The sequence below is a fragment of the Erythrolamprus reginae genome, chromosome 1, assembly GCF_031021105.1.
Source record: "Erythrolamprus reginae isolate rEryReg1 chromosome 1, rEryReg1.hap1, whole genome shotgun sequence".
NCBI classification, from domain to species: domain Eukaryota; kingdom Metazoa; phylum Chordata; class Lepidosauria; order Squamata; family Dipsadidae; genus Erythrolamprus; species Erythrolamprus reginae.
Genome location: NC_091950.1, coordinates 273,957,233 through 273,969,278, shown reverse-complemented (window position 1 = coordinate 273,969,278; position 12,046 = coordinate 273,957,233). Strand labels below are relative to the sequence as shown.

General features: G+C 34.4%; 1 protein-coding gene across 1 annotated transcript in view; it reads left to right on the top strand.

The window, feature by feature from the left end:
* EYS (eyes shut homolog) overlaps positions 1-12,046 on the top strand; it is a 1,050,766-nt gene that overhangs the window by 749,179 nt on the left and 289,541 nt on the right. The window contains exons 33-34 of the mRNA XM_070763632.1: positions 2,525-2,715; positions 4,830-4,921. Of these exons, the coding sequence (XP_070619733.1) occupies positions 2,525-2,715; positions 4,830-4,921 (283 nt within the window). The remainder of the gene's footprint in view (positions 1-2,524; positions 2,716-4,829; positions 4,922-12,046) is intronic.

Here is a 12,046-nt window from a genome sequence, read left to right as displayed (position 1 = left end):
CAATTATTGAGTGCCAAGTCAATAATATGTTGAGCTATAGTTTTGGCCGCCACAGTGTAAAAAAAGATGTTCAGACTCTAGAAAGAGTGCAGAGAAGAACAACAAAGATGATTAAGGGACTGGGGGCTAAAACATATGAAGAATGGCTGAAGGAACTGGGTATGTCTACTTTAATGAAAAGAGACATGATAGCAGTGTTCCAATATCTTGGGGGTTGCCACAAAGAAGAGGAAGTCAGGCTATTCTCCAATGTAGAACAAGAAGCAACGGTGAAAAATAAACAAGGAGACAAGTAACTTAGAACTAAGGAGAAATTTCCTGACAGTTAAAACAATTTATCAGTGGAATAGCTTGCCGCCGGGAGTTGTGAATGCTCTAAAACTAGAAGTTTTTAAGAAGATGTTATGTTGGATAACCATTTGTCTGAAGTGGTGTAGGGTTTCCTACCTAAGCAGAGAGTTGGATTAGAAGATCTCCAAGTTCCCTTCCAACTTTGTTATTATATATTAAACAGTTCTTAATTGGAATAGACTTAGAAGAAATAGCAAGAGCTTTTAAAAAATAAGACTTTATCCATCATTTATTTCAATATACCGCAAGCACAAATCTGCCCTTTATTATTTTCATTTTCTAATATAAAATTTAGTGAAGAATTCTATCAGTCAACAAACTCTTGCATCTTTAGATGGCTTTGCAATATATCTCCTTTGCATTTAGATTAAAAGCAAACAAATGAATCCATAAATGAAAATGCAATGGGTATATGAAACAAAATTGCTAGACATATGATTAACTCAGGGAATAATTCACTGCTCCTAGGAAGGTGTTTTTCAGATGAAAAGTTCAGACTTCTATTTTTGATCATTCTAAGTTTATAGTGATTCGGGTTCATGTCACATCACTCTGCCCATGGGACAACCTCCTTCAGGATTTCTATCTGTCTAAGGATTCTTTCTGCTTATCCAATAGAAGCTTTCAGCACATAGGAGGCATTCTGGTTTATATTGTTTCTTTCTACCAATAGAAGGTATTAGAAAGAACCAAGGCACCAGTCCTGTCATCCCATCAACAGGGTACAGAATTCTATCTGTATTCCTTTACTAACTCCAGTACTTTAGTTTAAATCTACCTGGGATGGTTAAAAATAAGACTTGGGACTTTCAAAAGACAGCCAAATGTCAACATTGCTTACTGAGGAAATGGCTAAATTCGAGTCAAAGAGGGGGGGGGGTTGTACATTTATTCACACAAACATTAAAAGAAAAAAAAGTGTTTGATGTGATATACTGAAACCCAGAAAAGTTAGAAAAAACAACGTAAGACATCTTGCTTTCTATTTAAAATAAAAATAAAAACTATACATGTTAAATTTCAAATAACTTCTAAAAATCTTCACATGCCTTGCCACCTATTACAAACAGACTTGAGGGTTGACAACCTGTAATGGTTCTTGCCAGATTTTATGTCATGATCATCCTAATTTCAAAATCCTCTCCAAGGACATCTCCATTCCTGGGCAGGTTGAGATAGACAAGATATTAAAAGGGAGAGGAGGAAGGAGGAAAAGGAAGACAAATCAGAAAGAGAAGGGCTATTGAACACCAAAATTAAATGTCCCTCCTCATTTTCAGCCACAATTTTGCTTTAGTCCCTCCCACTTCACAATAGTGGGAGGGACTCCCCTCCCATTTTACAATGGTGGGAGGGACTTCCCAGGGAATGCAGCACATAACATAAAAGAATTAATATTTGGGGTCTGTTATTTGGTTAGAAGTAGCCGGGATGTGCTCCATCCAAATAAAGCTTAGCTGAATAATCTTCACATGTAAGTCATTTAATTAATTGTTGATCATCCCCAAGGTGCTTTTCCAAGAAGCAACTGGACTTTCTGGTTTTCCTTTCGCTTCTCATCTGAGAAGCTTCTTCTTTTTTAAATAGTTTTTATTGAATAATTTACATTAAAAACAGAACATTAAAAATACATTGAAAAACATAAAATGTAACATACATAATAAAGGAAAATGGGTTGAAGAAGCTTCTTGGATGAGAAGCTGAATGTTTTCAAAGAAAAACCAGACAGTCCATTTCCCTGTTGAAAAAACATCTTTGGGACAATCATGACTTGGATAACTGAGAATTTCCATAAACATTTAATTGTTGGTCTGAATTCTTTGCCTCACACTCTCAGATTCCTTTTGCAATAGAGATTAAGATATACTAAATATATTTCAGAAATAAATCCATCCAAAAGGAATATACTTACAAACGAACAGGCATTTTCTTTACAAGAATGTTCCGAAGTCGGATTTATATTCAAATCAGGTAGTGCTCAATAAATAGACATCGTTGCACTTGGATGCTTTCCTCTTTTCCTTTATCTGAACAATGGTTAAGAAGCACTGCTACATTAGTGGATGAATGCCATCGTTCTTCTGTATCCAAACAATAAGCCTTTGATATGTAATCAATTGCTATGCATTCTTTCATACATATATATAAATATATATATTTCTTTTTCTTATAGATTTTAGCTATATTCAGTACCAGGGGAATTCTTATATGGAATTTAGAGGGATTACTTTGCATCAGCACAATAGCATCAATTTACAATTCCAGACCTCTGGCTTCCACGGCCTCCTTCTCTATATTGAACAGAAGCCAACAACAATGGGCAACTTTGTTATTCAACTTTCTATCAAGCGTGGTATCTTAGAGGTAACACTTCAAATTATTCGTTTCTAAATTCTATAGGATTCTTCTTTATAAAGAGGTTTAGAAGTCTGTTTTTGCAGATTGGAAGGCATAACATTAACTGTCTGGAAATAACCAGATTATTACCTTTAACAACAACAACAAAATCCTTTTAGAGAATTCTCTTTGTAGCAATTATTTGAATGGAAGTTAGAATAGATACCTATGTAGCAAAAGTATAATATGCATGGGTTGGTATTCATGGTCTCTGCCAAAAATGAATTTTAATAAATACGGTGCATTAAACCAAAAATATTAGGTACATCACAAAGATATTAAAATACTCAGCTATTCTCCATCTAAACCTTGATGCTAACTTGATAGCATTAATCCTTAGGTTGTTTTATAAATTTGTTGTACAAAGGAAAATGGAAGGTAATATATTCATTATTCATCTTCTATTCTTAATGAAAAACATAAAACTAATTCTAGATGAATTGTAGCTATTTTTTTCCAACAAATTCTGAGAACCATAAGTTTACAAAGAAGTAATGAAAATATCTGAAAAATTCCTCAGTTGCAAAGGGCTTTCCCACTTATTGATTAACACATTGGGCACATCAGTCAAGAAATATAATAGGATATAGCAAGGAAATTGTTTGACAGGAGTTTGAATATTAATTGACTGATTTTAAAGAAACACAAAGAATTGATGTAATAATTATATTTGTGTTGTGAGCAACCCAGAGTCTCTATAACTGGGATGGGTGGCATATAAATCTAATAATTAAATAAAATAATAAAATAACAAAAAAGAATAGGGATAAGGATAAAGATAAAAATAGCATTTTTGAGACTGACATTTTTGTAAATATAAGACTCAGTGAAGTTACCAAAAAAAGTTCCTATTAACTTACTAATTGGTATAAATGGAGTAGAAAACATAAACAAGGCCTCAAAATGTTTTCCATTCAACTATATTATCCTTGTATTTACTCCCCTCAGATTTTGCCCATTATTTACACACATTTTTATGATTGGCATTTACATACAAATAACGTACAAAATTTTATTGGAAAATAAACCCCTTTTCCAGCAAAAAAAATGGGAGCATTTATATTTAAAAGTTGACCACAAAACCACAAAACAACTGAGATTAGGCCTCTTTTTAACATTTATATTTTATTGGGTTCTGCTAATTTAATTGAAATGTTAATATATATTGCTAATCTATATATGATATGTCATATTCTAAATAATAATTTTAAAAGGTCCCAAATTCAAAATTAAATAAGAGGTTAATAAAAATAATTTTAAAAGTATTTTTTTAAAAAAGGACAAACAACACAAAGGTTTCTTCTTTCAAAAACAATCTAGAACCAATGCTGTTCATACGACAGAATAAAATATGTGATAAAATCAGATGTTTAAAATGTCCCAATTCGTATCGGAAAGAGCTTATTGTTCTCTGAACTAATTTGACATCCATTTCAGCAGTGGGTTTCTCCCGGTTCAACCCAATTCTGCGAACCAGTAGTGATGGTGGCAGGAGGCTCCATCCATCCACCCAGGAAGCTTCTGTGCATGCACAGAAGTGTCGCGTTCACACACAAACATGCACGCAAGCCATTAGCAATGGGTTTTAGAACCACTACTGATCCATTTGATACAAAATTAACATCTTTCATTCAAATACCTAGTATAAAGCACGGAGGGCAGCACCTGTTCTTGGTGCAGTAGATAAATCGGCTTTAAACCTCTTAAAAGTGGCATTACTAATATCAAGCATAATTAAATTGACTTATGCATGTATAGCAATCTTAAAGTAAAGGAAAACTATTCATGGATTTCTATTTAAAATGCTTTGTAGAGGTGTTCACTTTCTGACTATTTTTTGTAAAACTAGACTGTAAGGATAATTAGTATAATTCTGGCTTCCTTGTGAGTTGAGATTTTGCCTGCCCTTTGTCAAAGATTTCATTCTGCCTAAAAGTCCATGTTTCATGACTCATGGAACAGTTTTGTTCATATCAAGCCTAATGTTCTGACTTGTTTCAATTTGGCTCATTCCTAATCAGAAATTTATGACATTTCTAAAAGTGACAAATCAATCTTTTGTTTTCTTTTTGTTTGTTCAGTACCAGTTCAAATGTAATAGCGGAGATGAAATTAAAAAGATCAGTACTGATATCAGGGTAGATGATGGACAGAAATATGAAGTGCATATTAGGTAAGTTTTGTGTTTTTCTATAACAATATCTAAATCTGTTTATAAGCCTATTGAACCAAATGCTTCATTGGCAGCCAATGAAATGAATAGGAAATTGGCCCTAATTCAAGTGAAGTAGATATGATAGATACTATGATATCATTTTCAGATAAATAATGGAACAAACTAATATCTCAAATGCATAATTAATATTTAGCAAGCTACGAAACAATACTTAAGCATGGTATTGTTGTCTGTACACTGTAAATAGAAGACTAAATATGAGAACAGTATTTTGTCTAAGACTGCCTAATACATTGTGTCAGAGGTGAAGTTTGTAAAGTCATTGTTCAGAGCTAGTTAATTAGTCCTTGTATTACTTATGCAGCATCCATGCAATGACCGACACCTCATTGAGATATAGGCATATTTAAATTGATACCTTTCCATAATTAAGCAGTGGTTTAAATGTTATTGTTTTTATGGCACACAGGAAAATGAAAAAACAATAGTGTTCCCTCGATTTTCGCAGGTTCGAACTTCGCAAATAGCCTATACCACGGTTTTTCAAAAAATATTAATTTAAAAATACTTCACGTTTTTTTTCAATACCATGGTTTTCACACCCAATGACGTCATATGTCATCGCCAAACTAATAATTTTTGCAAATAAATAACAAAAAAAAATAATTATTGTTAATAAATAATTATGTTTATAAATATCAGGATCACTAAATGTCTTATTCAATGGTGAGTACCAGTAATAATGGTGAGTAAATGGTTGTTAAGGGAATGGGAAATGGTAATTTAGGGGTTTAAAGTCTTAAGGGATGGCTTATGATACTGTCCATAGTCAAAAATGGTGTATTTACTTCCGCATCTCTACTTTGTGGAAATTCAACTTTCACGGGTGGTCTTGGAACGCATCCCCGCAAAAATCGAGGGTACACTGTATTCAATTTGATATGCATTATCATATTTGTGAATTGAACTGCAACAGTATCTGGGCTTTAAATGTGCCAATCCCAGAAGAATGTACTATGAAAAATAATCCACATTCATGATTAACTTAATTCCTAATATGCCTGTTTCTATATTTTCAATTGAGTTTTGGATTTTTTTCATTTAAAAATTTTTTTTTCTCCATCTCCACATACATTTCCATGCATATTCCACAAATCATATTAAGATATATATAATTATACCAATGACGGTCTTGGTATATTCGGGTTTCTTCCCGTGTAGGATTTGGAAATTTCTGGCGACGTTTCGACGAGGTCTCACTCGTCATCTTCAGGCTGGTGTTTCTGTCCTTGTTCTCAGGCGAACACTGCGAGACCTGAGCTGCATTCCTTCTATAAATACTGGTGGCTGGGTGTGGTTTGATGGCTCAGCAATTGCCTGCTCTGTAGAAACTTCCTGGTGAGTCAGTGGGGTAACAATTGGGGTCGTTGCTGTAGCTGAGGTATGCTGATTAGTTAATGGTTGTAGATTAGGCGTGATATCCTGAGTAGTTGGAACTTGCAGTCTACTTGATTGTTTTACAATGTGTGTTCTGAGTCTGGTTTCTATGGCTGGGATACGTTTGAGGGCTGGTTTCCAGATGTCTGGTAAGCGAGAGGTATCATCCCGCTTGTTCATATTTTGGGGATGTTTTTCTATCTTGATGGCTTCCATGATTATTCTTTTGCTGTAGTGTTCTGTTTTGGAAATTAATTTGGTACTGTCGAAATCAATTTCATGTCCTGTAGCTTTGAAGTGTTGGAAAAGGGAGGAGGTTTTTTCTTTTTTCTTTAATGGATTCTTATGTTCTGCAACACGTGCATTCACTCTCCTGTTCGTTTGTCCAATATATGTGGCTGGGCACATATACCACACCCAGCCACCAGTATTTATAGAAGGAATGCAGCTCAGGTCTCGCAGTGTTCGCCTGAGAACAAGGACAGAAACACCAGCCTGAAGATGACGAGTGAGACCTCATCGAAACGTCGCCAGAAATTTCCAAATCCTACATGGGAAGAAACCCGAATATACCAAGACCGTCATACCTGTACCCGTGAAAATCTACGAAAACAAATTATACCAATATATATATATTATTTATCCAATATATAATAAATAAACATCCTAATTTTATACCTTTTTTGCACCTGTTTTCCCCAATATTTCTTATAACTCCCCTCCCTCTATCTTCCTCTCTTCCCTCTATCTTCTTTTCCCTTCTCTCCTCTTTCCTCCCTCCCTCATCTCCTTGTCTCTCCTTCCTTTTCTAATTTTTCTTCCTCCCTCTTGTCCCTTCCCTGAGTAAATCTAATCATAATTCATTTTATGGTTAACAGGCAGGTAACACAAATCGCTAACTTCATTTAATCATTGGTGCTACTCTTTTGCCCATATTTATACATATATTGTGTTTTTCCCCTAGATATATTACTGTCATAATGCTGCCTCCTTTACTACCTATTTTTGTCGTTTGAGTCTACTACATTTAATTTTCCATTTTCTTCTGGTTTAATCACTATTACTTATCTTCCAAACATATACATTTTCTTTTGTACCTCATTTCATACTTATCCTTTGAATCCATCCTTTTTATATTTTTAGCTTTGGGCCATACTTCGCCTTTCCTTAATTTTTATCTTTACCTACTTAATTTTTATTCATTCATCTCTAAATGCCCTAAATTTCTAATCTCTTTTACCTTTTCAAGTCCCCCTTTCATATTTTTACAGTTTTTCTTATTTTAAATCCTCCTTGATATTTAAACCTTACAGCTACAGATCCATCCATAGGCTAATGATGTTACCAATTTCCCAGGATACAGAAATCCACTAATATCAAAATGTTCTTCAACATTAAATCAAATTTGTAAATTATACAAATCTCATATAAAAAATCTTTTAAAATAATAATATGGATCCAACCCCCAGAATGGCTGGAAATTTGGCATTTCTCTCAGAGATCCTGAGGGAAACGTCGTGGTGTCAATATGTTGGCTACTCCTCCTCTATTTTATTTATTTTATTTTATTTTATTTTATATGACTTACAAACATTTAGACATCAAACAATACAACATTAAACATTTACACTTGATATATTTACAAAATTTATTTTTTAACAATTCTATTTACTATACCTTTTTCTTAATTTCCACCCAGTTGTAATTTTTTTCCCACACTTTGTAATAGTCCTTATTTTGTTGGTTTTGAATTTCGTATGTTAATTTGCTAAATTTGGCGCAGTCTAATATTTTTTTAATTACCGTTTCTTTGTTTGGAATCTTATCTTGTTTCCAGACTTGTGCATATGCTAATCTTGCAGCAGTAAGTAAGTGATTTATTAAGTAGTAGTTTTCTTTGCTATGTTTGCCTCTAATTATGCCTAATAAATACATTTCCGGTTTTATTTCAATTTTATAGCCCAATTTTTGATTGAGTTGTTCAACCTGCAGAGTAAACATATCCAACACATCTGCCTCCTCCTCCTATTATCCCCATAACAGCAATCCTGTGGGGTGAGTTGCACTGAGAGAGAGTGACTCACCCAAAATCATCTAATCAGCTTTCATACCTAAAGTGGGACTAGAACTCATACTCTTCTGATATCTAGCCTGATGTCTTAATCAATGGACTCTCTTGAAGATATTTTGAATTTTCCCATGTGTCTCTTTAAGGATTGAAGATAAAATAATGGTAATACATTCAGGCAAATTAGAGACAAGAACTATGAATATTAATTTGGGTTCAATATCTATTCCCTTGACCTGTCTACCACGTATTTGTGGACAAATGCTCCCCAAGCCACATATTCTAGAGTACATCTGCTGCAGCCAATATCATGGCATATATATTTCTCAAGCAAAACTTCCACTGATTTTTAGATTGAAGTTATGCCCATCACCCTCACAGAAAATACTGACTTGCTTACCTAGGAAAGGGGCAAAATGATAGAAGGTCCCTGGGAGTTTATGTTGTGTAACGCATAACATGATGGTCTTTTGACCCAAGTTCATATGCAGCACCTTAATCACAACTTTGTACACTTGTATTAAGTCATGGAGCTTTGGACCAATCTCTCTCTCTCAAACTAATTATAAGATTGTTATTGCAGAAATATCAAAACATTGCAGATAATATTGCATAAGCTTCCTTTAGCTCTTAGAGAAAAAGCGGGACATAAACTTAATAAATAAATAATAAAATGACAATAAGAGACATTTTCTCACTATCACTGAAGATAATATTTTTGCTGGTAATTCAGTGCTTTCCTTTTTCATGCAAACATTTCTTATAAGCATTTGATAATCTAAGCCTTGGGATACATTTGTAAAACAGGAATGATGGAAGCCAGAGATATTTTGTAGTTTATTACCGGTCTGTAGTTTATTACCAGCCCCATTTAACTTTTCCTTTATTGCTAATCATGATTCATTTTTAACTCGTTTCATAAAAGTTTCCGCTCCTGATCACTCTAACAATTGCTGATTTTTTTTCACTTGGTTGGAAAGCCAAAATGACGATCTTCTGCTCTGCATTGAAGCTCGCTTCATTAAATAATAATAATAATAATAATAATAATAATAATAATAATAATAATAAGCCTTCAGAGAGGGGCAGTATACAAATCTAATAAATTATTATTATTATTATTATTAATAAATTATTATTATTATTATTATTATTGATGATGATGATAATAATAATAATAATAATAATAATAATAATAATAATAATAATAATAATAATAATTCTGCACAAAAGCAATGGTATAAAATAATCTTGTAGATTCCACTGAATACCATTACAAATACAAAGGTTATATCAATCTGAATTATTTGGGGCCACACTCTGAACTATTCCTTCAAAACAGGTGCAATCAACATCTCACACAATGAATTTTCCACTCTCCAGATCCAATCACACATCTTTCTGGGATTAAACTATCCAAAGAAAAAAAATTGGATCTAATAAACAAGTGATCAATGTCCATGTCCAGTTTCTCAGAAGTAAGAGGATTAGATACTTTCTAGATAATGGGATAGGCCATAATTTGACCTATTTGATAGAACTTATTCACTTGGATTGTAACACAGAGAAGAGAAAACCATGTTATCTGAGGACCATTTTCCCCCAACAGTTTCTGTACAATCCTATCCTATCCACAGATTAGGCATGCTCAGATCCTGTCAGCCAAAGAGTCCTTCTCTACTATAGCCTCTGCCTTGTGGAATACAAGTAATACTTCCCCAGGATTTGTCCTTACAATGGTTATCTTATTTACCACTTATAATATACATGAAGTTGAAATTCAGCCATATGTCAACATGAATTTTGGTGTTACAGTGTTCTCTTGACTTTCGCGGGGGATACGTTCCAAGACCGCCTGTGAAAATCAAATTTCCATGAAGTAGAGATGCTCCCTTCCTTCCTTCCTTCCTTCCTTCCTTCCTTCCTTCCTCCCCCTCCCTCCTCCATTCCTGGTTTTACTTACCCCCCAAACCCGCAGGGCCAACTGGGCAGCAAGCATGGGCCTTTGCTGCGCTCGCTCCGGTGGCAGTGAGCGGCAGTAAGGCTCGGCTTCAAGTGAATTAAAGGGGAAGGATTGGGAGGCTGGGGTGGAAGCTGAACTTTTATTTAAAGAAGCAGGATGGCTGGGGTGGGAGGGGGAGGAGGAGAGTTAAACCGCACAGTATTGTACATTGGGCGGCCCCGGAAAACCCTTGGTATGCAAAAAAACCACTGAGTATTTTTTTAATAATATTTTTTGAAAAACCGTGGTATAGACATTTTACGAATGTAGGACCCGCAAAAATCAAGGGAACACTGTGTTTGGTTTTATGGTGTACATTCAGTCCAAAATCATCTTTTGAGTTCTTAGTATTATGTGGGAAGGTGAAGAAGGTACATATGTTTTATTTCCCTTAAGTAATTTTGAGAAAGATCACTAGAGTTGAGCATAATAGGCAATTAGTTTCTCTAGAAAATGAATTGAACAAGATGGCTGTAATTATATCTAATTGATTGTAATTTAATTAATAGCAATTTAATAATACTAATTAGTTGTTCACAACCATTGTCTTACAGCTTTTCAAAGACAACAGCCTGATGGTGCTAGTATATAATATTTTGACCCAATAGATAGCTAATCAGTAACATCACAAGGCAAGTTTGAAATGAAATCAACATAATCAGAAATCTTCAATACAATGCACTCTTTTCTGTTCCAAAACTTCATACACAGGATGTACCTATGAAGTACAAAGCTTCATTCACATTATGCAAATTGTGCCTTCTCCTAGGTCACTGGAGAAGGCTCAGTTTGCACAACTCTAGAATAGGAATTTCTGTTTCAATATTAATGCAATGTTAAAAATCATTAAGTCAGTTCTACAATAGTTTCATAATTTTATTTTGGCATAATGAAAATATCCTGAAAATGTTAATAACAGCAATAATAATGCCAATGTTTTAGATTTGGTTAAAAAGATGAGACCAAAAATTGGAGGGAGAAACATCAATGACCTGCATTGTGCAGGATAAGAGTGGTTAGAGTGCAGCACTGCAGGCTACTTCAGCTAACTGCTAGCTGTAGTTCAGCAGTTCAAATCTCACCACCGGCTCAAGGTTGACTCAGCCTTCCATCCTTCCAAGGTGGGTAAAATGAGGACTCAGATTGTTGGGGGCAATATGCTGATTCTGTAAACTGCTTAGAGAGAGCTGTAAAAGCACTATGAAGCGGTACATAAATGCTATTGCTATTGCTATATTGATGGCATTGTCTTGATAGCTGTGAAAAGAATCTGCAAGTCCTAATAATAAAAGTTAAAGAGCAAAGTAGGGGGGGAACTAGACTTACCGGTAATGAGAAAAACAAACTAATGACAACAGATTGAACAACCAGCCTTAGAACTGAAAATAAAGATACCTTTTTGTTTGTTTGTTTTTCATTTTTGAAACATCCATCTGCCTCAAAGAGGGATTCCCTGTATAAAAGGTTGATAACTTCTATCATCAACTATTATCAGTAAAGGAACAACCAATCAATTCGTGTGCTACAGACTTGCACTTGCCATGAAAACAGTGAAGGGCTACCAAATTTTTTACTACCACACTGTGGGCGTGGCTTATGCAGAATGCCTGCATCT